Source organism: Rhea americana, unplaced genomic scaffold (assembly GCF_003343005.1).
Source record: "Rhea americana isolate MKP2758 unplaced genomic scaffold, rheAme1 scaffold_175, whole genome shotgun sequence".
NCBI classification, from domain to species: domain Eukaryota; kingdom Metazoa; phylum Chordata; class Aves; order Rheiformes; family Rheidae; genus Rhea; species Rhea americana.
In genome coordinates this window covers 231,299-259,157 of record NW_028185872.1, presented here as the reverse complement: position 1 = coordinate 259,157, position 27,859 = coordinate 231,299, and the positions used below count along the sequence as shown (strand labels likewise).

Below are 27,859 nucleotides of genomic sequence, written 5' to 3'. Positions count from 1 at the left end.
GGAGGGGAGGGGAGGGGGGCTCCAGCCCGGGGGGCGGCACAGACAAGCCTGCCCAGCACGGGCACCGGCCGCGCTGCCCCAGCTTGGAAATCAGGAAGCACGAGACGCACCCAGACATCAAAATAGTTTTATACAGATTATTAGATCTCGGTACACAGGTAAAAAACCAGAGGACGCTCCCGCCGGCCCAGAAAGGCGGCTCGCACATCGCAGACGCTGGAYTTCCGCCGGCTCGAGTCCTCGGAGAAACGTAATTCGAAGGCAGAGCGCGCAGACCTACGCGCCCCRAGACAGGCGCGCGGGGAGAGCGGCCCGGCCAGGAGCGGCGCGGGCACCTCCGCTAGCCACGGGCAGAGCGACGGGGACGGGAGGCCGAGCAAGCTCCTCCGGGGCCGCCGACGGAAAGCCCGCTGCTGCCGGGCCGACCTCGCGGCAGGGACCAGGCAGCGCCCGGGCAGAGAAGCCTGCGCGCGTTTGCGAGATAATCCAAACCCACACACCTTAAAAAATACGCAGCTGCTGCAGCTAATTTCACACTGTATCCTTGGGGGGGGAGGGAGGGCCGATCCAGTGCTCTTGCACACGGGATTCCTGGTGGGACTTATTGCTAGCGCGACGGAGCTGCCGTCGCCCGGCCAGCTCCGCTCGCTACCTGCTGCAAGGGCAAAGAGGCCAGAGACCTGAGAGCAGTTTGCAAAACCAGCTTTATTAGAAAACCTCAGCTGCATCCCTTGTTAAAGGCCTTAGAAAGAGGGAGAGTTCAAAGATGAGGAAGGTTTAGCACTGCCGAGCGCTGGCCCGCTGCAGCCCCTTTACCCGCAGGACAGGGTCGCAGCGCAGCACCAAGCCACATCCAGCGGGGTGAGCCGGGACCAGGCACACGGGACACTTACGGCTCCTGCAGAAACGCAGGGCGGCGAGAACAGCTCTTGTGCACCGCAGCGACACRGGGCCGCGGGAGCGCAGGGAACGCTCGGCTCCATCTTCCCACTCCTAGCCGACTGCCCCAGCCAGCTTTCATCGAGTGCTTCTTGCACTGTAATTCCCATTAAATAGGGAGAAAGTTATAGTGGTGTCTAGGGGTTGTCTCAGTCCCTCTGCTGAGCTGCACGAGATCAGCATGCAGCTGATGAAACCATCAGCATGACACCACACACCCACGGGCTGGGAGGCCCCTGAACAGCTCCCACCCCAGGAGATACGGCCCAGCAGCACGTGTCACTAAYGGACCTTGCGAGGCCAGCAGAGAACCAAACGGGACGCCTACAACTGTAGCACACCRGGCTCTTGCACCAGGGAGCTTGGGTCAGTGGGGCAAGTATTAAAAGAGAGAATGAGCAGCCAGGCAAATAAAAAAAAAGTGCCTGTGCTCCAGTGCTAGCTTTCTGCCCAGAAAGCACAGGAGCTTTAGCAATATATAAAGGCTTTGGAAATCAAACGTTTAAGGAGTCACAGGTTCCTGGACTCTGTGTTGCTAATGGATTTGGGAGATGCATGCTGCAGCTCTTCATTCAAAATTCCTGCCAAGTGCTACAGAACAAATTTGGCTGCTTCCCCCTTCCTCCCCCTTTTCAGCACACCCTTCCTTGCCTCAGGCCCTGAAGCAGCAGACATGCTGCAGAGATACAGGCAGGTGGAGCTCTTGCTACGTACTTCAGTACACTGCTGGTGGTAGACTGTATGCTGGGTAGAGCTACCACCACCAGGGCTTGATCAGAGGGTGATTTCAAAATACCTGGATCACTAAATGGTATTAGGTAGACAGAGGCAAAAGGTGCAGCTTTTCTTCAAAATTTAAGACTCAGGCTGSGCCATGGAGGCTCCACAACCTCTCTCAGCTACTCCAATAACATTCAAGAAGCAGTAGCCAGATTTAAGTGAGTTTCTCCATGAATCATGGCAGACTAGCAAAAACTCATCAGGTAGAGTCAGTAACTAGTTGCTTTCTACAGTATCCACCCTAATCAGTTCTCTCTCTCTGCTTGGAACAACCTCCAGTTGCTCTTTTGGACAGTGTGCTGCTATAATGCCAACACAAGACCACAAAGGCCACGTCTACATAAATGAGAACCAACCAGGGGTGATGGAGACAGGGATTCTTTCTTCCTCAGAAAGAAGGAACAGCAGTACTGCAGAGCTGGCAAATGCCTGGACTTTGTCAGAGTTCACTGAAGCTCTGACATGTGCTTCTTTCTCCAGCTCACATCAAGAAACAATGTGATTTCCTCCAGGTCACTGCATGAGAACTAGCAACATATTAGAGGTGCTCAGCACCCACTACAGAGCACAGTAGGCCACTGCATCGAAGGTGGAAAAAAGCTCTGAAGGAGCAGCTGAGAACAAAGTGCAGTCTGTTTCCTAGGGCTGCTCTGCAGAACTTTGTGTCCATGTAGGATGAGGCTTACCCAGGTACAGAGTGAAAAAAAGAATTCAAAACAAGTAGAGAAACCGCTTTGGAGTTTTGGAACTGTGACCCTACGCAGGTCTTGGGGCACTTCCCCACCATCTGATCAGTGTGTTGAGATGCTGGGAAAGTCCTAGAAACTCTGCTAGCCATCCTATTACATTACCTTTCAACTCTGTACATGTACCTCCAGATGTTGACCTAGAAGTGTAACAAGCCATGTCCTTAGCCTGAACACAGCCTCCAGCACTCCCTGACTTGCACRTAAGTAGGAACATAGCAATAGCAGAGGGGAAGTCAGGAGCTGTCACTCACACTGCTGGAGGACAYGTCCTGCAAGCTAATGTTCCAAAATTGAACCACAGGAATTGCCTCCCTCCCACCAGGGCTGGTCCATGGGGAACCTCCTTTTCTGCCTGGGAGGTGTCAGTGCTTGCTGGAGTATAGTGTTTCTTCTTCAGTGTCTGTTTCATCCTGGAATTCATGGCTCAGGAGAGACTTTTTTGAGCCAGTGGACATCATGCGGATTTCATCCTCATAATCGTCGTGGTGCTGGCGGAGGCGGTGGAAGCCATCCTTGTGTCTGTTGGACTTAATTGAGCAGACGCACCAGATGATACAGGCGGTAAGTACCAGAGCAGACATACTGGCACCTGCCAAGTAGAAGACACTGAAATTAATGCCATGTTCCTCCACCGTGGAAGTTCCTATATTCCCACTGTATCTCTTCCCTTCTACAATCACAGCCACTTTTCCTCACTCCACTGTGACCCTGGCTCCTTCCTCTTTGGTGACAGAAAAAATACCACACGAGAGTTGCTTCCAGAACAGGACTGGACTAGCTTTACCTTCTGGGCTCATGTCCTGAGCTCCTCTGCAGACCACTGGGATTATACTCTGGTCACTCCAGCAACTGCCACCTTGACAGAAAATCTCTTCATGCTCACCCAGTATCATACCACCCAGAGAAACCTTGGGAAAGGTGCAAGGCCTCCAACTCCCAGCTCCACACCCAAACAGGCTGTGTCCATTCCAACCACCTCAAAGTCCATTTTGGTTCGTTTTAGATCCCCGTAGTGGTTTCAATTTCTTCCCCTCCTCCTTCCCATTCGTCAGCCCAGCACTACCAGATCCAAGGGCTACTGGACCCGTTTTCAAGGACAAGCACATGTTCACAAGGGAAAGCAGGAGGTGGTCCATGTCCTTTAGCTACTTTTCCAGTTCCAAGACAGGAGTCCTTGTCAGGACAAATAGTCATAGGAAGCAAGGCTCAAAGATTGGATCAAGTAAGTCTCACAGTACCTGCAACAGTTACAACCAGCTCCCTTCGCAGGCCAAATATCTTGTTATCCATGTCAAACACTATGAATACAGAGCTAGGTGCATCATGGCGAACCAAGACCTGCAAAGACATAYGTGAGAGCTCAGACTATCTCAAGGCTTACACCTCTGTTAGATTCCAGAGAAGAGAAGCATTTGGTAACCAGAGCAAGACCAGGCAGGTGCCGAAAAATGAGTATAATGCAGAGAAAAGCTATTGCTCAGAACAACCCTGCTGTGCTGAGAAATTCTCCTCCATCCATTCTGTCAAGACAGAAGACAGCTACTCTGGGCACACAGCCAGCACTTAAAACACAGCCAACAAGGCAGAGCCCAGGTGTGAGCATCTAAGGATGCCTCTGCATAACAGGGCAAAGAAAATCTGACACTGATATTCACATACCTTGACATGCTTCTGCTGGTACCCATCAGCTATAGCATTGATGTTATGTAAACCTGGAGCCAACAGCACATGAAAATAGCCACCTTCTTTAGTATAGACCTTCAAACCTTCATTAAAAACAACAGTGGCTTTAGAAATCGGCTTGCCACTCTTGTCTTGTACAAATCCATGGACTCCTTTATGAACCTGAAATAAAGCAGTTCAAACACTTCATGTTCAACTTGAAGAGTCTGGTACATTTTTAAGTAAAATAAGATCTAAACTCCATCCCCTAAAATASAGCCCATCCTCCATTCCTAACCTCCTGCAAGAAACAAGAATGCACAACACTGCCAATGACTGTTCAGCCCACTCTGGGACAAAACAGCATGGAAGTTAAACTCCCAAATCAATAAACTTCCCAGTCATTTAGTGCCTCTGTTCAATCCATGCCTCATGCAGTCTAGATCAGGACCACCTGCAGCTATAAAACGCCAATAAAAACACACTGGATCACTATGCTCAACTCCTTCCTCCCCTCTACCTAGCCCACTRCCTTTATTCCTTGCCAGAATTTCTTCGCACAAACTGCTGCTCACCTCCACAAGCATGCTAAGGAGAGACTTCCTGTGGTCTGCCCACAGGCTGGGGAGCTGTCCTGCACTTGGGAAATAACAGCAGCTGGTATAAACAGTGATCTCAGGACAATGACCAAACATAATGCTGAAATCCTGCAAAAAATAAAACCACAGTTACGACATGAGAGSTGGTATCTACTAAGCTTTGCAAAGATGCAACTAAAGGAGGGGCAGAGTTTTGCGCAGACATCAAAAGTATGTTTTTTAATGCTCATTTAAAGCCAAGTCTACAGAGGTGGAAAGCCTGTGTTGTCATGAAGTACCTTCATACTTCCCTGGTGACTGTGCCATTCAGCRCCACGGATCACACCCCCAGGAATATTTTCATCTGCAACAGCAAGAACACAGTTATCAAACAGATCTGCTCCTAGTAGAGTCTATCACGAGCTGGCCAGCAGTTAAAGTATTGGACCAAACATACCTGACTTATTTGGACAGCCCGGCTGGCCTAAATGCATCAATGGATGGTTGTTTGCATATACAGATGCCAAATGCTTCAGTGTTTCTTTGTTCTCCACTATAAAGAGAAGGGTGTGACATTGAGAATATAGCTCTTGCTCACGAGGGGAGTGGATCCTACCATCCCCTATGATCCTATGTTGAACGGTCACACATTATTTAGTAAAGCTGACAAACCTCACAGGATAAAGCTAGGAAACAAAGCATTTCACCTTTCCCATTTCCACAGCATTTCACCTTTCCCATTTCCACAGCATTTCACCTTTTCCCCTGCCAAAGCCAGTATACAGTTTGTTTTTGACACATTCCTTCACTATTAGAGAAAACCTAAAATCCCCTAAAACAGACTGCCACCCACCATCCAGACACAAAGGGCTGAACACAAAAGGAGGTGAGAGTATAATGTGCATGCAAGGCCTTAGAGAAGTTAATCATACCTGTCTGCACTGGCTTATCATATGGGTAAGTGACAAGCAGAGATCCACCATCCAGCGCAACAGACAGGCTGAAATCCTGCTTCAGTATCAAATTCTCTATGATGGCTCTGGTCTCAGGCTCTCGTGTTCCTGAGTATCGGGAATAATTGCCTGTAAACCAGAACAAGAAACAGAAAAGGGAATTGACAACAGCTTCTTCTGCTATTTGAGAAGCCAGCAAAAGTATGTTCTTTGTTAATGCCTGAAATTAAGCCTGCTGCATGTATTGCAAGGTTTTTGTTAGCTCCCAGCAGACTGCACCTAGTCCATACTACCCAGTGGCAGTGTTTGTCTGCAAAGCTAAATAAATCTGACAGCAATGCTATTTCCCCAAGCTATTTATTGTGACAACACAAAGTGTGCCTTGTGTGCTTGTCCTCCTCAATGTCACTGAATACATTTTCCAGAGAAGGCATTTGGGATGATCCCAACAAAAAACAGTTAGAGAGAACACCTCCACTCCAGGAGAGGTGGGCATGGTACTCTAGTATAGAGCTCTGGATACACAAAGCAATTACACAGGAACCAGAAAGGCATGAAAAAGGAGACCGTTTCCAGGAAGTATGAATGGAGGGCATTTTTCAGAAACTGGGAGTTGGAAGAAATCAATTAACAGTAAAAACATTAGTTGTTGTCTGATCTCTAGACTATCCCTAAAGAACTTTGCTTCCTTTTCTCCTTTGCAAACAAGGAACAGCATGTTACCACCCCTAAGGCAGATTCAAGCTTTGGAAATTTCCCAGCAGCTGTGCTGCCCAGGCTCTATGGTGAGAAYATTGCTCTCTTTACAGCTAGACCCTGCAACCAAATGACTATGCCCAAGCCTACAATAGATAGAGCAGAAAACTTCTACAACAACTGACATTTCTACAGAGACACTATGCATCAATTCACTTTACTTGTGAAGTCTGTGTCCAGATCTCTGTCATGAGCATTGGTCTGGCCCATCTTTGATGTGCAGTCTTTCTCCTGTGCTATCTCACGTCCATCTGGATTCAGGGAAGGCACAATCACAATCCGGGTTCGGTCAATTAGCTGGGCAAAAATAAATGAAGTATAATTAGTAGGATTAATTCTCTGTACATCTCATTTGCCTGGATCTCATCCTAGGAACCACTGCTTATATTTATTTCATCAGTCTTGAGTGTTGTTTTCAGAAAGAATGGTGTTCCTCAGTCAGCAAGYGAGGAACAGACAGATACTACCCACCAGCTGCAGTCCCACAAGGACTCCCTTCTGGCAGTCAGAGCAGGTAGCTGTTGAGAGGGGTTCCCACTGGCCCCCCCAGATTTCACACYTCCCCGCTGTTCATGGGACCGCTGCAACCCCCAAGTCAGCATTAACAAGGCAAGTCTCTCCCAAAAAGCACCCTCTTCACAGGATTTAACTGTAGGGCTCCCATACGGCCTCCTGCACTAGCTCCTCACCTTTGTAACAGCAGCGTTCTTCTTGTAGTTCATGCAGAGAAATTCTGCCAGTGCCAGGAGCAGCTCTGTACCAACAGGAGCGTTTCCATGAATACCAGCGACAAAGCGGATCTTCGGTTCCTCGGGCTCAGTCTGGTTGGGCTTATTGGAGATTTCAAGGGACCAGAGCTGACGGAACTCGACRCTCTGACCCAAACTGCCAAGAAATGAGAAACTGGAGCATCAGCCCAGGAACAGAGCCGAACCCCTAGCCTGGCCTTAGGGAAAAATCCTGGCGTAGAAAAGAACTACTGCCCACCTCTCTGAGGAGACAGCAAAGGCAAATGACACACAAAAATCAACTGCATCATAAATGAAGATTAGCAGCAGCACTGAACCACATTCATGATGAATGTGGTCTGAACAGAAGCATCCGCACGAGAATGTATTCAGGCCCAGATGTGGGAGGACACCCAATGCTCTGGACATCTGTGTATAGCCTATAATGTTACTGTRTATGTGGGAACTCCTAACTGGCTCTGCGCTTCCAATTTTTTTTTTCYAGAGTGGGATACATCTAGATATCAAACAAATTTATAAAAGCATCCACTTCAGAGGACAAAAGCAGGCCTACTTCCAGTAACGCAGAGATTGTTACTACAGTTGTGCCACTAAGTGAGCAAACCGAATGCAAGCAAAGCAAGGAATAGAATCAGGGCTGATGCAACTGGAAAGACAATAGAAGCTACAGATCAGGGAAACAGCCTTGGCACCAGCAGGGCCAGCAAATGAGCACATTGTGCCTGTAACAGCAAGCAAACAAGGTCCTGGGACACAGAGGCCAGATTTGTGCCTTCTGAAGCTGAGAGCGTGCAACAGTGCTGCAGGTCACAAGGAAGAGCAGAGGATTACAGACAGCTGGTCTCTGCAGGAGGGCAGAGACCTTGACTCAAGGCAAGTCAGCTTGAACACTATGAAATTAAGATCTGAAGGTAGATAAAGAAAGGCCATTTGAGATTTGTAATACAAACTTAATCGCTTTTGTTGGGGACTGTTTAGCAGGGTAGATATCAGAAAGAACTTGGAAAAGAGGAAATCGAGATATGACAGCATGGACTGAGATATCTGAAGAAACTTGGGATATCRATGTCAGGAATACCATCAGTTTCAAGCATCCCTGGAGAACTGACAGTGCCCCAGATTTAAGGCAATGAAACGATGTCTCAGGGAAAAGCATGTGGACGCATCCCTAAGTCTCTGCATCTAAGGCTCTGACATCATGCCCTTACACTTGGGGCTCTCTTGAACTCAGGCACCACAGCGGAGGAAGGGGACATGCTCCCTGTCTCCGTGCTACGTGTTCTTGGCTCACGTCGTTTCACTGCTGCCCTGCTACAGGTTGCTGCTCAGGTAGGAGCTGAGTGCTGCTGCTTTGAGTTCCTACCTGGTGAGATTTGTGATGTGAGGGTAGTTCAGATTGAGGCCTCGGAGGAACTCCGAGAGGTCCTTGTAAGGACGGTATCGATACGGAGAGATATCTCCCGATGAAGTAAGCAGGAGGTGCTCCAGGCCATTCTCAGCAGAGAGATCTTTGATTAGTGTCTCAAACTCCTTCTCGTTGGGATCGCTGGTGTCTGGAGTGTTCGGGACCAGCACTTTCCCCTCCTCCACTTTGGAGTCTGTCCGTGAAAGAGTGAAGTTTACCTGCACCCCACCTTTGCTGTCAACCTCCACCATCTTAGTTACTGGATCATACCTGCCCAGGGAAGAGAAGGCAAGAGGAAACGTCAGGGGTTCAAGGCCCCACTCATGAAGCCACTCCCTTTCCCAGACAGACACCCATATGGGACTGCTACTGCTCCCCAGCCAAAAGACTGAGAAGCATGAGAGCAATCAAAGACACTCCAAAGGGACACAGGAATACTGGGAGGACAGGAAGCAAATCAGGGATCAGCATGGTGCTGGGCTGCTTTTGGCTTTGGCTTTGCAGAGTTACATGGCAAACAAGCAGGGGAACAAGTCAGGCAGCTGAACCCTGTGGGTTCAAAGAACAACATGGTCCTGCCAGCTGCAAAAGTGAACTTATTAGTGTGGGCAGCTGCCTGCAAGAGGACTTCCCCTAAGGACACTAGGTTAACAACTCTTTCCCTACGGAAAGCCTCTCACCACCTCCAAACATAGGAAGATTTGGATTCTACACTGTYACCAGCCAAGCAGCCTTTGATATCAGGGTACCATCACTTTATTAACTCTGCATAGGCCAAAAAGCAGGGGAAACATCCATGCCTACGGTTGCTGAAGGCAGAGGGAACTGGCCTACTCCTGATTGGGAAGGTTCAACATTGTAACTGTTTGTTCCTTGTGCCGCAGCTGTCTCACCCTCGAGCAGATGCCGTGATTTTGTACATCCCTTGGACCAACAGGCGCCAAWAGTCTCCATCCTTATAGGTGGTGACTGGGTGGTTGATGTCGGCAACGCTGATGGTGGCATTGAGAATGCCGCTTCCGTCCGTGGCGTCCAGCACAAATCCCCAGATGCCGCGGTGAACCTGAGCACAGACCCGGAGCACTGGTCAGTGCCAGCCCATGCAGGGATGAGATGGCCCACTGCCTCCCACTGCACACACCCCTGGGGGAGCACTGATACGGAGACACCGTCAGCTCCCAGGCTGCGAGGCACAGCAATCCTGGTGGAGCAACATGTTCCAAAAGAGTTCAGGTTAAACCTGCTAGCAGCCAGCATGGACAGAGGTCACTTGATGAGCACAATGAGCAATTGTTTGCCTTGCAGTGCCACCACAGCACTCTGCTCCACACCTTTATTTGCATGCCCCAGGTGCACAGCACTACTGCCAGGTCCATCTCAGATCCCCGGGGAACAGCACATAAAGGCCACTCCAGTCTTAGGAAAGCCACAATATCTGTAAATAAAAAGCCTACCTCTGCATCTGCTGGCTGCTGTTTCAATATGCATTTTTGATAAGTTGAGGAGGAGGGGAGAGAGGGAGCCAAGACACGTTCTGATTTCTGTTCAGCAGGTACTGATCTGGCCAGGAAGCAGCACTCACTTCAGCCCGCAGATTGGCCTATTCATCCTGGCATGTCTAATGCAGATCCCAAGGGGCAACTCACAATTGCTTGGGGTCAAAGCATCTCACCTGTTTCATGAACTGCAGAAGAGACCTGCGGTTCTGCTCCCAGTACTTTGGCAGCTCCTCTGCTTTTGGATATTTCACACAGCCCAACTCAATGGTCACTTCAAAGCAGTTTGTATTTAAGTAATTCCAGTCTTGCATCCCACCTACAACAGGAACGCAGAAAAAGTTTTGACAAGATCTCCTGAAGGCAACAGTAGTATAGCTCAAAAAAAAAAAAAAATCAGAGAATAGTGAAAGATGAAATATTGACTACAGCATGCATTTTATAGCTACAGAGAGAAGGTTTTTACACAAGGCAAGATTCAAGCTTCAAAAGGATGCCAAAATAGCAGACAAATAACCATCCTTCTTGTAAATGCCTTTCATGCTAATATAGTGCCATAAAGTTTTATGAAACCACTTTGCTGGTAGCTAGAAAATAAACTAGAGTATAAATTATTTCCCTCAGGAATAACTTAATCTGACTACATTATTTAAGAAGTTATAAAAGAAACCGAGGTTCCCATAATTTGGGCAGACCAGTGCAGATCTTGTGATTGATCAGTCTGAGCTTTAAAAGCTGCACATGCATTAGCTTGGACATGAACAACCTGAGAGACTTAAGGTCCAGCACTGTTAAAGTTGCAGACATACATATTCCACATCCACTTTACCTGGAACGTTGTACCACTGAGCCCCATTAGTGATGCCATGTGGGAAGTACTCAGTGGGGTACATGTCCTTACATGGGCTTCCCTGATACATCTGTGTATTTTCCTGAAAAACAAAATGCAATATGTGAAGCTGAGCATCTGCATTCCACCGCTGCTGGTGMTTTTGTTCTAACATTAGTCACAGACTGGGGGCTACCAAACACAAGAGGTTCAYGCAGGTGTGCATTTGTACAGCTGCAGCCCAAGCAGACCTCGCCCGCATCCAAACACAAGTCACTGACATACTTGCTTTACTCCTGACCCATGCACAGCATTTTCTACCACTCTTCAGTGCATGCATGAGAGTAACCCACAGTTACAGACCCCATACCTGCACAGAGCGCTCTTCCTGCAGTGCCCGCAAACAGAGCATGCAGGCATCTGTTCAGGCAACAAGAGCCTCCTGCAGGACCTTTCTGCTGTAACTCAAGGGGCCTGCTACACTGAGGACCCACATGGAAACAGTACCTGCACCTCTTTTCTAAYAGCAGCTTAGAAGGGTTGTGACAGAATCAGGAGCTAATGCAGCAGGAGGTGCTTGTTTTCACATCAGAGTTTTACCTTGGAGTAGGACAGTGCCAGCTGTTGAAACACAGCATCATCTGGGGATTTACTGTATATTGCTATTCCTTGTTCATCATCATCAAAGGGGTAATTAACCACCAAAGAACCTGCAGGGGGAACAAGATTTGACTCATATCTGTGCACTTTCCAAGTGATCTCTCAACCTAATAGGGGAAGTTTCCCCCCCCCCTTCAAAGACTGACAGGAACTAGGTCTTGTGTTTAAGATTTGGCATTAAATATAGCACTAAACCCAATGGATAGAAGAGACAACAAAAGCACAGGAAGAGATAAGACCGCACGCAGTTGGGAAAGTGAACCCAAGCCACAACGCATTAAAGGTTTGGCTTTTACATGCAGGAGAGATGAGGACAAACTTGTAGTTATCACTTTCTTGAAGGAGAAAAAGCAAGGGAAGGAATTTCCCAGAACATACATGGAACTCTTGGCCCAATTACTGCATCTTTCTAGCCTTCTAGAGTTTATTGTAAGCACTGGTAGGTTTTAACATCTTTGGCTTATTCAGGTTTTCCCTCAGTAAGTTGTACTAATAGTATTGTGGGACCTCTCTGGTGCTGGAGACCTGCCAGCTGCCTCTTATGCATGCAAGGTATTTCTGTGCTACAGAATTTAACATACTGGTACAAAGCAACCACCTGCAAGTTACTACAGCTACAAGCCAGCAGACAAACCATCTAGGGAATAAGATGCAATGCAGAGACTTAATTTAGATCACTCTAAATTAAAGATAATTAAATTACAGCAAATTTCGTAGTTCCGCCAGGCAATTCAAGACAGGAACCCTCAGGATTATATCTCGTTCCCTTCACTTCATAAATATTATGAAACCCCCAACAGCCACAGCACTTTCACATACACAGAACCAACTGCTCAACAGCAGCTGACCAGAGAATCCACTCCACCTGCCCCATCTCTCAACAGACAAGGTACCAGCTACCCCCCAATGCACACGTCCCCTTCAGAGGAATAGCCAAGACCGTCCTAGCAGCCTCTTCAACACCCTATAAATTGTGTTTGGAGACATAGTTTTCACCATGTTTGCACCTTCTGATCTTCCTTCCAGCAGCACAAACCCCAGCCTACTGATCCATACTGACATTTTTTTGTGTAGACCTTTCAGAGATRGTCTCATCCTGGGGCAGGAACCTGGCTGAATTTGCTCCTGCCATTTCACAGCAGTGCCAAGCACGGAGAGCTCTCTGCCAGAGCTCCTCAATTCAATCCTAAAGCAGAGTGCAGACATCCCTGCAAATCTCATCCCTCAGACCTCAGCCCACGGCAAGGAGCCTGGTTTGACTGGCATACCTCCATGCAGGTTTGCTGACAGTACAAATGGGTAAGTCTTTAACCAGTTCATGACAGCAAGAGTTTCTGGCTGAGGAGGGTCTGTCACCTGGAAGAACTGATCTGGGAAGTTCCGGTTCAAGTCATAATTGTTGCTGTTGTTCCTGCCAACGGTGCCTCCTCTGTCTCCTGAAAGTTAAGCACATGTTCAAATTAGTGCCTTATGAAAGTTCCCACTTCAGTGTGGAGGCTGTGTCCTCTTGYCACAGAAGACCCAGAGACCTTCGGTAAATGAAATACTGCAGAGAGCATAATAGTGTTCACTTTGCATACGCTAGAGCTTGGAACAACCCTGCTCTACTTCACCTGCTCCATGCATGGAGGTTTCTGGGGGCGCCTGATCAGGCTGTCAGTGTCAGCCCAGCTGCTGCTAGAGGAAAGGCTCTGTGGAACATTCCAAGCAGTCAAGTGTCACGACCACAGAAATCTCACCTTTTCAAACCAGCTGGACAAGTTCTTTGTCAAACCCAAGCAGAGCTCTACTTCTAGAAAATTGTTCTGAGCAGGATTTGTCCTGCCAATCTGCRATAGCCACGCAGATTTAAGACTTCCCCGAAGGACTTTTTTGCCAATTTCAACACTATGATAAAAGTCAGTATTATCCTTGGACAAGTGCTCAGCAGACAGCCTGGCTCCCACAACACATGTTACAAAGAACGTGGACCAAAGCAGAGCAAGTATGAGCTATGTCAAAGGAATGCCTTTTTTAAAATAAGCTTTGGAAAGCCACAGACCATAAGGGGACCCAAAGAGGGGCAGCATATAGCACTGCTGAAGCATAAGAGCTCTCTGCAGCCGTCCTGAGCATCACTCGACCACCCATTTCCTGCAGTCCACCCACTCATCCCAGAAAACAGTCTCTCCCCAGCCTCCTCGTGCAGAGAGCGCTCCTGCTCCAGTAAGACTTCCAGCTTTTCTCAAAGAGGCACCATGAACACAAAGTCCCGTTTCTCAGAGCTGGAAACCCCACAAGTGTTTCAGAACAAACAGCATACCTTCCTGGGATTTCTCATAGCCATCAGGATTCATAGATGGCATGATGTGGATGCGTGTGCTCCGGACCAAGTCAGTCACTTCAGGATCTGTGCCGAAGTTCTTGCAGAGGTACTCAATGAGGTTCAGGAGCAGCTCTCGTCCCACGACTTCATTCCCATGCATGTTACCAATGTACTTGAACTCTGGCTCACCTGCAGAGAGCCACACCAAAGAGCCAAATATAACCGCTATGTTAAAGCCCGGAGACATCTCACTTCCCTGAGCCTTTTCCTCTCAGGCCTTTCTACAGGGCTGGAGGACACTTACCCAGCAATATGGAGACGGAATACACCCTTCAAAGTTTTGGAGCATGACAGAGGCAGCTGTGCCACATCGCAGGTGAGCTACTGTTCTTTCCTTTCTTACAGGAAGAACAGTAATTTGGGCAGAAGTGAGAACTGAACTGCACACAGTGGGTAAATTCCAGGGATCGTGACAGGTGCAGACCCAGAGACTCTAAACAGGACATTCTCATGACCAGCRAAGTCTGATCTGTTAGTGGTAGGGAGTGACACCAGCATGCTGACAAGCTCTGCTTGGTCTGTTCCCTGCAGGCAGGGACCCTTCCATTCCCACAACATCAAAAAAAAGGTAGGACACTGCTGCAGGGGGCCCTTTGTTTCTTCAGCTCCCCGAACCCAAACACTAACCTGGGTGTCCCTAGCAATACCTTTAAAATTCACGAGTACCACTACTGCACCTGAGTCTTTCAAAAAGAAAGGAGCAGGTAGTATCTTTTCAGACAGGTGCCAGATCTCCACCCCTTTCATCTCTCCCCCTTCRGTCTCCCAAAACAAAGGTTCTGTCATTTGCATTTGGGCCTCACAAGAACGGATTTCCCAGGTTACCTGCTTCATGGATGCCAGGGTTGTCCGATATCTCCATTACATAGAGCTCCCGAAGTTCCACTGATTTGCCCGCAGAGTAGAGGCGGGTTATGTTGGGGTACTCGTTAGCATATCGCCGTAGAAAGATCTCCATGTCTGGGAAGTGATGGTGGCGGAAGTCCACAGGTTGGACTGGCTGATGGAGAGAGGTTGGGTCTGGGAACTCTGCCTGCACAGTAGCAGAGGTGATTGTAGAGACAGGAGCAGGTGTTGCTGTGAACTGCGTGAGGTTAGCAGCTGGTGCCATTACAGTTGGTTGCAAGGAGAAATCCACTTTTGTTGCATCTCCTTCCTTCACCTCAATGTTCTCCACGGTCACTGGTGTGTAACTGAGAAAAGAGCTGGTTTCAGCAGGAGGCTCTGCAGAACAGAGGGCCAGAACCCCCTGCAGGCTCTCCACCACGCTAGCCTCCTCCTCCTCCCAGCCTGCGTTAGCCAGGATGCTAACACCTACATGGAAGATTCACCAGCAAACAAGCTATCAGGACTCATCCCACTCCATGGGACCAACTATACCGTTGTCCTTGCTGCATCACAGAGGCACAAGTTCCTGCTTATGGACTCTTCAGGAAGCAGCACAAGGCTAGCCTAACAGCAAATTACTGCATTTACACCCTGACTGGGGGCAACACAATGTCTTATCAGGGCGACGTGCTTCCCTTTCCCCCTTTGACAAGAAAGTAAGATGCAGGATGGTAGAAGCAATCAAATTAACGGAACAGAAATGCTGTTCATCCACCATCCCCACGCCACAGCAGCACATAGGGTGAGCCCACGTAGCTACAGCTCTAAGCTGCCACAGCTTCCAGCCAAGCCCCTTAAATACAGACCAAGATGCCTTAGGGGAAGAAATGAAGTAAAGTAACATGAGTTGTAGGCAGTGTGGACCCAGGCTGTCACAGAGACATTACCCCATTACAACTGCAGTCACATTGTAGATCCCAGGCACAAGCAGTCGGTGGTAGTCGCCATATTTGCCCGTTGTGATGTTATGAGCAATACCAGCAACAACGATAGTGGCATTCTCCAAGCCAGACCCGGTGACTACATCCCTGACAAAGCCTTTCACACCAATGTGGACCTGAGGAAAACAACACAAGRGCCTGGCTGAAGTAACAGCAGGGGAACTGTGTCCTTACCCAGCACCCCCACCACATGCCAAAATGCAGCAGAGCAGGACAGCTGCCAAGCAAAGGGATACAAGGACCTGTGATTCAGACATCGCTTGGCCAGACTGCAAGGACAGGAACTTGAGCACGCACTGGGAAGGTAGCAAGTTCTCAGAATTAATCCTTCCCAAGAAACCTTTCATTTGTTAACACATGGGCTCACAAGCTGGTTCACCTGTGCTACTGGACGAGGGAGAGACCAGTAGAGAGAGATACTGCAGTGGTCACATAACAGTATGAACACACAAGAGTTACATGCCACAGCAGGGACAAAAACGCGGTTGCTTCTCATCCCAGCCTAAACTGCCACCCACTCAACATACACGTGGGTATCTGGAGACAGCCTGGCAGCAGCAATCTGCAATCCAAGACTTCAGCAATGTTGCTTGGTGCTTTTGAACACTGTTGGAGAATAAYTGCACTTAGGCCATACAAGTACTCTGAATTTCTTAGTGAGATCTGCATYTCTCAGTGCCTCTGTGCAACACTGCACACAAAGTGCCTTCTCAGAAGAGCTCTGCTATCCTAGAGAAYGTGGGAACTGTGGTAGAAACATGGGTGTGGTAGATATAAAGCAGCTTCTTAGACATCAACCTTTGCACAACTGCAGCAGTTATGTTATCACATGCAGCAAACTCAGCCGCAGGAGCAACTGAACACAGTTCAGCTCTCAACCCACCACAGGCATGCAGGTTTCACAGCTGCTGCCCATGTGCCCTGTTCCAGCCCACACTACCTTCTCAATGAAGGCAAGGAGAGACTCCCGGTTGTTCTCCCACTCTTGTTGAAGCTGGGAGGTCGGTGGGTATTTGCAGCAGGACAGCTCCAAGGTGATCTCAAAGCAGTTGGCCCACACGTAGTTGTAATCCTGCATCCCACCTGAGAAAATTAGGCAGATACACATCACAGGAGCAATGCACAGATATCCCTCTAAAGGATGCACRTTCTCTCTTCCTGTCAGTCCCCCACAGCATCTCATCAAGCTGCTGCTCTAGCTCCAGTGTGAACAGGGAGAAAAATTAGATCAGATCACTGTGATAGCTGGTGCTGGGAGAGAATGAGATCTTTTTCTCCTAGTAACCAGCATACTGGGCCATTCAGATCAGCTACTGACAGTTCRAAGATGACAGTTCCTTCAGTCTTTCTACTCTGTCAGCTGAACTGAGCAGCACAGCTCTTGGCAATAAATACTGGTTCACTTCACTGTCGAGACATTTGCCAGACACTACAAAACCTGGATGTCAGGGCAAGTACACTCAAATTTGAACATTACTGCTACAAAATCCTTTACTGTGCATTCCAAGCCACCTTCAGGCGTCCTTTAGGTTCTCCTGCAAGAGAAGTTACTCTACTCAAAACAAGCTTCTCCCTCTGCTCCAAAAAAGCAAAGCAGACTATCAATTTGGGAATTTGCACCTCAAATCTACATGCTGGAATCACATTCAAGAACCACATAGCTGTGCTCCCAGAAAATCTTAGGCAAAGTTCAAAGACTATAGGACCAGGTGAGAGATATGCATCTCCTTCTCTACTGCCTCAGCCTGTTCTCTTCCACCAATACCTTATCTGAGGGTATCCATTTACTGATTTTTAGCGAGGCTCTAGCAGAGGCTCTGRGAGAAGTCCTTCTGACAGCATGCAGTGCAGGCTGCAAGACACCTTAGAAAAGTCTCCTCCTGATCTGGGAGGGCATTGACACCTCCCTCACCTCTTAGGACTCTTGTGACCCTCCAACAGCCAGGCCTTGCAAGAGAACAGGCTTACCCACCCACTCCAACTTGGAAACTCACTCTCCTCCCACAGCAGAGTCARCAGCCTTCCACATACAGACTACACTTCCTGTTTAAGGTAGCAGTCTTGATGAATTCCGGTTGTTGCAGCATCTGGGGACAGTTTGTTAGCTTCATGTTAAACCAGCCAAACCTCCTGAGAGCCAGAGAACAGAGGGTGCACAGAGCTATTTCCCGATATTAAGTTTATCTGGTTATCCTTGCCCTTCAGAGAAATCACAGGCACTGCTACAAATCAGAAAGGTCACCTTGTTCCAGCAAGTATCCCAATCCCATTTCCTTAAGTTTACAATCACCCTCCAGCAAGTGAACATGTTTCTCAAGCAGGTATGAATCATGCACCAGTAGGACTTGAACACTCCTCTAGGTATCAACACTCACAATCTGGAGCTCAGACTTCAGCAAGCTGCTAAAGACCGCAAATATTCATCCCTCTAAACATTTGTGGGTGCTTTTAAGAGTAAGAAATATGTTCCAAAACATTACAAGTCTGTGAAATACGTTTCAGAGTCACCCTGAGAAATCATGCATGACCACGGCCAGATGCCATGGCCATATAACAGGACTTTTCCTACCACCAGGTCACAGTTGTGTCCATATAGAAAATGCACATCACACTAAGTTTTAAGCATACGGATGATATATTTTGGTTTATACACCTTAGAGAGTTGCAATCCAGGCAGACAGGCATGCCAAGACCATGGCCATCATTTCCCAGATGGCTCCATCCCAATCTGCACAGCAGCCGCTGGGACCACTCAGCCCATCAACCTCCACACACTGACTGTACAATTCTGCACGTATCAGCTGAACAAACGAGGCCCAGGCAATGGGTAGGAGCAGAGCAGAAAAAGCACACCCAGAGTCCAGGACCGTCGAACTAGAGTGCCTAACGAATAGCTCTCCAGGTCTCTTCTGGATCAGCTGAGGAAGCCATGCTAGCTCTCAGAAGCCCCTCTGTCATGAAATTTGCCCTAGCTACACCTCCCTGCCAGAGCCAGATGCCACAACTAAACTTCAGAAGGAAGGAAAGCAGAAGACTGACTTGCAAGGTGTCATGCGACCAGCCTGCAGGATCTCAGCAGGCCAGTCTGTAAGAAATCCATACCTTGTAGTCTCATGCTTTGTTTTGCCTGCTGAAGTGCTAAATTAGTGCTATGCTAATAAAGTTCATTTGCTTTGTCTGAACAGTCTCCTAGCCATTCACAAGCTGCTTCACAACAGAGAGAACCTCCAGGGCTCTGGCTGATTATTCATGACCATAATGGATCAATAGCCAGAATGCAAATGCACTACCTGGTATTTGCAAAGGCTGTTTTAACACACAGCCAGGAAAAGCTATCAGCAGCACTTTACCAAGCAGCAGAGTTTTTCAACAGGTCTGGTGGTTGTTAGCATTCACTGGTCCAAAAAGGTCAGAGACCACCACTCTGAAATAACCCCATCCCACTCAGGTAAAACAGAAACAGATTACAGCATAAACTAGGATACAGAAGAACAGATCCCTGGAAAGAAAGGAGGGATGGCATTAGATCAAAGATGTCCCGGTTCCTCTCAATTCTTTTGGGAACCTACTGCTAAGCGAACATGAAGTTTTGTTGTAACAAATCAAATTGTCACTTCCTACTAGAAAGAGAACATTGCAGCATGCATGTGGGCACAAGAACAGGGACTAAACCAGAAAAGAGACTTCCCTATCCAGGAAAAGCAGCAAAAAAGAAAGTATTAGAGGACTTTAAACTCTACAGCTCAGTCCAATAGGTTAGATGGACAAGGCCTGTGAATCCAATATTCAGCATTATTTGGCTCCTGCCCCAAACTCAGAAGAGTGGCCAATAGCAGGCTGCTCTCTCACCAGTAAACACCATGCAGAATGAAACAATTTGCCAGCCTATAACCATCTGTTCAGAGCAGGAAGCTAAGGCACTTGAAAACAACCATACAAAAACCAGACACATTATGAAGCATATTTAGTGCTTCATCTGCCATTCAAGTAAATTTAGGACAGATGCTCACCCATAATAGAGCAGTAACAGACTAAATTAGAGCCTGCTACATCAATTTTGGTAAAACTGCCTCTTCGAGAAAGTAGTCCATTGCATGCTGGAAAATTTGGATTGTATCTGCTGCACATATTCAGCCTTCATATGGCCCCACTGCAGAGCAGGAAAGTTATTTTTACAGTATAAGGAATTACATATTTTCCCAAATACCACCTGCACAGCTCTTGGCTACACAGAAGATCTGGAGGTAAGCAGAGAGATCTGTGCATGGCCTAGCATTAGTAGAGCAATACCTTCACGGAGCAGAGCAGAAAAAGCACACCTGGAGATCAGGACTGCCCAACTACAGTGCCTATATTCTGCTTATCTGCCCGGGTGCTATTTGGGATAGTTTGCTGCATTCAATACAGCCCTTTTTATCAGCAAGTGTCTTTGAGCTCACATTTTGCAAAGTCTCAGCCCCCCCAGTGAAGTATCATGCCCATTTCACTGTTGAGGAAAGCAAAGTAAAATGAACAGCTCGCAGCCACAGCAAGGCAATTCCAACCAGCTGGCCGTAGGTCACAAAAGTGCTCATTTTCCATCCAGCTATGAGACCAAAGGGCTGAATGGTTCATGCTGAGCAGCGCGCCTCTGCTCCCTGCCAAGCTCCACACTAGGCAGACACGCAGGAGAATGCAGCCCTCTAAAGCCAAGCCCAGAGACCCAGATATCATAAATACACCACATGCCAGAAGCAGCCTTTCAGGTCAGCCTGGAAAAACTTCATTTTCAAACTGCACTACACATAAAACTCTCTAATTTTAAACCTCACTGGAGCAGACACTAGAGATAAGAGACCTTCTGCAGCTAAGTCATAGCACAGAAATGGTCCTGTCTGCTCTGCAGAGAGCAGATGGCAAAAGCAAGTTAGGATGTGATTCAGTAGACAGTACGAGTCGCTTGTTCTGTAGACAGGACTGATTGCTCACACTGGTCTCCCATGCTACGAGACATTAGTAGCAACTTCAAACAGGCAGCAGAATGTCAGTCCGTTAACCTGCAATCACTAAAACTCAGAAGAAGTGAGGTTTGAGTCTCCAGCTCCAGCAGTTGTATGATACAGCCCAGCAAGTACACGCAGAATCTCAAAGCAAACCATTCCTGCATCTCCACACCCCACCTGAGAAGTGCCTGCTAGTAGACAGCAGGAAAACCTCAAACACTTGGGCATCAGAAATTTAATATGACAAGAAAAATACCTTTACAGAAGGGACTGCAAATGAAGACAAGTCCTTCCAAGGCTGTCCACAAAACGCTCTCTTGAATGTTATACTGAATTTAGTTCCTGAATTGTGATCTTTATGAAATGGAGGCAAGTATGCCTACCCAAGAGATAAGAGCTAAGCAGTTTGCCTTTAAATCCCATGGACTCTTCCGTCTGCCTTTCTCAACTGACCCACACTACATTAAGCACTAGTTGGATCATGCACCAGTCCAGACCTCCAGCCACCTCTTTGATCAGAACCAGCCACCCAGTAGTTAAAATCCTGAAGATTAAAAAGGAAGGAAAAGCAAGAGCATGTAGCACAGAGATAGCCTCTAAAACGTATCCCAGTCACAGACATGCTTATCTATAGCAGCTGGAATGCAGAAGCCAAATTCAGCAGTGTGGCAGAGAGCCATATTCTTCTGCATACACTTAACCTTAAGAGTTACTCCAATGGTTTGTACTTGCCACCTCAGCTTGACACATACAAGAGATCGTTTGCAAACTCAATGAAAAAGTTAATGGGATCTGGCATCAGCATCAACCCGAACTGGTAACTCCAGGTCAATGAATCCCACAGCATTTGATTTTCCAGTATGTTTGATTTCACACAATAAAACGTGGCAGGAAAATTCCCACCTGTTGAGACATTATGTTCTCATTTTTTTTTGTTTTTCCTGGCTTTAAGTCACTGGGAGCCTGCAGTCTTTCCTGGCACAGCTTGATGTGCAGGCCGCAAACACTTGCCCTGCACCTTCCGCAGAACCTTGTGCTCTGGTTACAGCGAGAGTTCAGCCCACCCCAGAGAGCTCCTGCAATGCTGCTGGGACTTCCCCAGCCTCATTTAACCATACACCTAAATTCTGGAGTCACTGACACGGGGCCGCTGGTCCGCGTACGAGCAGGACCGCTCTCAGCAGTCCTTGGCACAGAGCCGACCAAATCAGATGACTCAATACAGCCGCTGCTGCGTTTCTGCCACCTCTGTCGCACGCTGCTCCCCTTTCCCTGCTCCTCACCCACTGCTAAAAATATCGTCAACACCTAACGCCCCAAAGCGACACAGGAACGTCGTACAGTGTCTAAACTGGCATTTGAAGTATCCGTTATTCACCTGTGTCTTCTCCAGGTCTCAGTTCCTGCGGTYACACTCGACTCCCAGCTCTTCGCCGCGGGACGCGCTCCGGGGGCTGCCCTCACCCCTCGCGCGCGCAGTGCAGCTTACGCAGCAAACACACGGGAATCGCTTCTTCGGGCGGAGAGAGCGCAGGTAGTTAAAGGCTCCTGTCTGCCAAGCTCTAGCAGCGCTTCATTCCARGAGCTGGTGTCAATACACTGCTGCAGTCAAGAGTTTTATCTAGTGACAGCCTGCAAATTGTGTTTTTTTTTTTCCAGTTCCCAACAATATCTACGACTCCCCTACAGCCAAGAGCAGTGAGCCCGAGCCTGCGGCTTGGCACGGCTGAGGGGTTTGTCTCCACAGAGGCTGAGCGCCAGGGTGTGTTTTGGACAGACCGTAAACCGTAACGAGGGCAGCACAGAGACGTGAGCAGCACGAGCCTCGACTCGCACCTTGTCGTTTCCTGCGAGAGGAAGACAGGCGAAACCTCTGCTCTGCCGGTTCACGAGGCCCAGGCAGCCCGAAAAGGGGGGCAGCGCAACAGCCCCCGGCGAGCGCTCCGCGGGAGGGCTCGCGCGGGCTCCAAGCGTCCCACAGCGCGGCGGGAGGCTGGAGACGTCGCGCCGCAGCCAAAGTGCCGCTCGCCCCGGTCCCAGGAGGACACAGGCCAAAAGCTCTTAAGCCAGTCACTCTCCAGAGCACAACTACCCCAGTTCGTTAAAGAGAGCGAAAAAAACAGAGCGCTACAGCTAACAAACCATCGATTCAGACGACCGCCAGCAGCAGCTGCCACCAGAGCAAGGCAGCACACATCGTCCAGGATGTCCTGTTCAGTCGTAAGCAGATTCACAAGATTACACAAACCTCCCTCACGTCGGGCTTTTCACAGAAGCAGTGAACCTTGAGCCAGTAAAAACCCAGCACCAGTGTGCTTAATAGGGTGGAGGGAAGGAGACAGCTGCTAGAGAAAAAGGTAAAACCACATCTTATTTGAACAGTGAAATCCTCAGGAGTGATTCAGCCACACTGAAATAAAGACTTCCTCCTCCGGCATGGAGGTGACGTGTTCAGTTGCAGCAGCGGATCACTCTCCTTCCTTCCCAAGAGATGTGGAGTCAGGGTTAACATACGACTCGCACTGAAGCCCATGTTTTGGAAAGACACCGTCKTCTTAGGATTCGTTGAGCTGTAAGCTATTAAGCATAAACCACGTTCGGTTTCACCGCTTGCTCAGCACTTCTGCCATCACCCTTCAGCTCTGGCACAAGAAAAAGCAACGCAGTCCAGACACAGCAAAGCTATGCAACTTCCTTGGATCGATTATGCAAGACTTTTGTTTTGCCCTCATCACAGGAGTTAGTGTACTGTCTGGTGAGTCTCTGGTTGTACGACATCCGCGAGGGGAACTGGAAATGCTGTAACTTATTCTAATGAGACAGCCAAGATTTCCCTTTCTGCTAGCCTACGGAATTCCCTCCATAAGCATCTCATCACATAAACTGCCACTTAAATCCCGTTTTAAGCAAAACAGAGCACACAGAAAAGCCCTCTAGTGTGGCTGGACCAGACTATCCATTCCCACAGAACAGCGGTGGTGGTACCAGGGGATAATTTGCTTATAYTCAAACCACCTCAGTAACGCAGCTTCCTGCTGGACAGGACAGGAGCTCTCTAGAGGCCTCAGTAGACTGAATTGTGGATCTCCTCTAGATCCAGCTGCACTGGTGGACAGAACAGGCCCTACTGGTTGTCACCCTCTGCACTAGTCTAGTAGGAGACTAGTTCATAGAAATCTCCCTAMCCTACTTCCAGTAAAATCAGCTAGGTTAGTTCAGACCCTGAATTTATATCATTTTACATAGTTTTAGAGTGAGTTATTTTAAAATCCTTTACAAAACTACAAGTTTGAAGGTTAAAAAAAAGAAAAATACAGAATATTGGCATTTCAGTGTAATACAATTTGAATTTCCAACACTTTAACAATAGTTTGTCTTTTCTGTGTCTTCATTCAAATTCAGCAACTGTCTTGAGACCTATGACAACGCATTTGGCAAATGAAGCCTATTCCATGCAGGGTAACTCTCAAGCATTAACAAGGTTGGAAAGAACCCTCCAGTTTGCTGGCATATCTGTTTCCTATAAACCTAAATATCTCCCATCAAACACTTGCTGGTGTGCCCATGATGCCACATTCCTTCATTTCAAGCTGTCAGAACACATTCAAATATATAAATACAACTTCAATGAAAGTTCAATTCAATAAAATAAAAATATAACTTCACCTACCATCTCTTTTCCACTGTGTTTATCACCACTGTTGTGGATGCCATTTCTCAGCGGGAGAGAGCGAGTATTTCTATAAGACACACGACCCAAACTAACAGAACTAGAGCAATTCATCACTGTATCTTACCTTCTACGTCATACCACTGGGCACCGTTTGTGATGCCATCTTGGAAAGTTTCTCCCTCCTCACCCGGACAATTTGGGACACCAGTTCTCATTAYGGGGTGATTCGATGCATAAGCTTTTGCCAAGTATCTGAACACTTCATCATCAGCTGATTTACTGTAGACTCCTGTGGGCTTATGTGTGGGAGAGTCATCGTAGGGATAGCTTGCAACCACTGAGCCACCATGAAGATTGCCAGAGAGCAGAAACCTGAGGTTGAAAAGGGGGAAAGAAGAGAGTCATACTGGAACAACATCATCAGGAAGCCAGCTACAGCCACCCAACCACCTACTCCACTGCTTTCCTACCCAAAGCATTCCCAGCAACCTCCAAAGTCTATTTGGGATCAATCAGGCAGAACACAGTCACTTAGTAACGCTATTTTGTTCAACAGTATAACTATTTTGAAAGAAAAGCAATCAGACACTTCTCTATCAGCACTGTGCAGGGATAACTACTGTTAAGTTCTAACCACACCAAGGTTACATTAACATAGGCACTCATCCTGCACTAAGCAGCCTTCTGTTTGACGAAAAGATAACGAATGGTTCTTTGAGACATCCCTCCTCTTATTAAAACTAGCCCCTAATACAGCAGAGAGGATTGTTAGAGGATCGGAACAGCATTCAAGTGGGAGCATGTTGGGGAAGTCAGCAAATTTTTTGCAATAAATTAACTCTCAGGACTGCTTTATTCACTTTCCAATCTGGCATTACCAGGCATGAAACAAGTTTCTTGCTTCAGTTTAAGACAAACCCCTTCAACTCCATCATAGATAAATAGCGTCATGCACATAAAGCAATACATACATAAAGTTCTTGGTGAAGCTTTGAGCAATGCTTGAGATGCACTGCAGGACTGACTTGCATAAATAAAATCTGAATGAGTGAAAGAGCTGTTAAAATTCCAAGTCAGAGCATACAGCAGCACAGCATGCCCTCTATCACACTTCCATTCAATCACAGGCAGTTGCAAGTTTTCCAATAAATCTTCAGAAACTGATGTCTCTACTCTTCTTTTTACCAAATAGAGTATTAGGGAAAACGAACTTAATTACTTTCTCCTTCAGTCAAATGTGATTTGGATTCTAAGCAGACAAYGTGACCAATACCTTTGCCTTATCTCAAATAGGAGTTGTATTATGCTCACTAGCACCGCTGAGAGCAAACAGCTCTGTTTGCCCATTCATTTTTGTACCAGCGATTACATTAGTACAACAATTATAACAGCATTAACTGGTGCTGCCAGGCAGAGGGATGCACAAAGCACTGTATTCTTCCTGTTTCGGTCTGGCTTACAAAAAGAAATCCCACCTCAAACATTTGCTAAAAATGCAATGTGTTTTCAAAATAATGTTAAGAACATGTGTGATTTTTCCTTATTAACTAATTTTGAGTTTGATCAAATCTGGAGAGATCCATACTGCAAACTGCTGCCTCAGAGCTGCTCTATAAGATTCTTAGAAACAAGCAAATTACTGGTGCAGGTTGTGAATTCTTCTAGAGCAATCAACCCTAAAGGCCCCRTGATCCACTAAGTTTTAATACAGATAACTCTTCAAAGTTTGTGCCTTAAAGCAGAGCAGGCATTATGTGATGCTGAGCTTGTGCGTCTTGTTTAGATGGAGCCAAGAGCCCCGCAGTGTACCACAGTCAGTCGCCCCATCAGTTTCTTTCTCCTGTTTTGGAAGCAACTTGTTTCAGTGCATTGCTCACCTCTGGTCAGACCCTGCATTCTGGCTTTCTTTACACAACTTCACACGCCTGTTTTACACCAACTTAATAACTCTGCCTTAACAGTGTGGATGTTCCACAGTTTTTCTAAGGGAGAATACAGTGCAAATGAAGAAATGGTGCTTAGCCCAGCTACTATTCTCTTCCAGATTTGCTTCCCCTCCCTTTATTGCAGGGCTGCAAGCCAAAACTGGACTTCACAAGCAACTCTCTTCCCGCCCAGGCTGCTCTGCTCCACCACAGATGACTGCCACCATCCACCCCCGTCCTCGTTTACTGGAAGGGACAAGGCTAATGTAGCAGTGTAGGCACTTAAGGCTCAGTCCCGCACGCACTCAGCACTCAGCAGGAGGACAGGCAGGGATGGGGGCTGCAGCGGCAGGGCCTGCATTTGGAAACACTGCTGCGCGCAGCAGTATTGCTAAACGCAGGGAATTTTCCATGCAACACAAAATTGGGGGGAAGGGGGGGACGGAAAGCCCTGCTCAGTGCAACTCTTAACAGGCCTCTCTGTTGACACGTGCGTACGCAGACCAGTTATACTCTTAACTCTGATCTTAAACATCGCACAGCTCAYGATGAAAGCGTTACCGGTCCCAAGAGCAAGGCCCACGGACAGGCTCAGGAGGAAGCAGACGAGGGAGGGCGGGAAGTTCCCAGACTCCTGGGGAAGGGAGACCCGGGAGCAGCCAGGGAGGCAAGGGGCGCCCAGGGCGCTGGCGGGGCTCGAGCTGGCGCAGGACAGGCTCTCCCGCGCCCAGCCCCGCTGCGCAGCGCCGGGCACGGCCGGCGGCGAGCCAAGGCCGCAGGGCCGGCCGGGGCGGCCGGTGGGAGCGGGCGGCGACGGTCTCCGCTTCCCGGGGGCGCAGAACCGGGCCGCCCCGAGGGGAGGGGAGGGGAGGGGGGGCCGCACTCACTTGTTGCGGCCCATCCAGGCGATGAGGGCGCGCACCTCGGGCACGGGCTCCAGGTCGGGCTGCGCCGCGCCGAACTGGTCCGGGAAGCTGCGGTTGAGGTCGCGGCCGCGGCTGTTCTCGCGGCCGCCCGCCGCGCCGCCGCCGGCGCAGTCGCCCTCGCGGGCGCGCTCGAAGCCGTCGGGGTTGAGGCTGGGCAGCAGGTAGAGGTCGGTGGTGTTGAGCAGGCGGCCGACGCGCGCGTCGCCGCGGGCCCAGCCCCGCACCAGCTCCTGCGCCAGGCGCAGCAGCAGCGGCCGCGCCAGCGGCTCGTCGCCGTGCATGTTGCCCACGAGCTTCACCTGCGGGCGGCCGGGCAGGGCCGCGCCGCCGGGCTCCTCGCCGGCCCGCGCCGGCTCCAGCCCGGCCGTGAGGCGCAGCACCCACAGCGGCCGCCCTTCCACCGACTCGCCGATGCTGAAGAGCCGCGCCAGGCCCGGCGGGGCCGCGGCCGCCACCGCCCGCAGCGCCTCGCCCAGCTCGGCCGAGTGCAGGTAGCGCAGCGGCTCGTCGGGCGGCGCCGCCGCCGCCTCCGCCTTCTTGATGTGGGTGGCGCGCGCCGGGCCCAGCAGCAGGGCGCAGAGCGGCAGGAGCGGCAGGAGCGGC

General features: G+C 48.8%; 1 protein-coding gene across 1 annotated transcript; it reads right to left on the bottom strand.

The window, feature by feature from the left end:
• Positions 1-686: 686 nt before the first annotated feature.
• On the bottom strand, positions 687-27,858 carry CPD (carboxypeptidase D; the record flags this gene model as incomplete). Its single annotated transcript, XM_085301239.1, has 21 exons — positions 687-3,057; positions 3,707-3,806; positions 4,128-4,313; positions 4,706-4,837; positions 5,008-5,072; positions 5,166-5,261; positions 5,641-5,790; positions 6,579-6,714; positions 7,107-7,302; positions 8,530-8,841; positions 9,465-9,634; positions 10,244-10,386; positions 10,897-10,999; positions 11,497-11,606; positions 12,825-12,992; positions 13,859-14,050; positions 14,747-15,114; positions 15,697-15,866; positions 16,691-16,833; positions 24,530-24,777; positions 27,218-27,858. Coding segments are annotated over 21 exons (4,056 nt in total), but the record flags the coding sequence as incomplete, so codon positions are not given.
• Position 27,859: the final 1 nt, after the last annotated feature.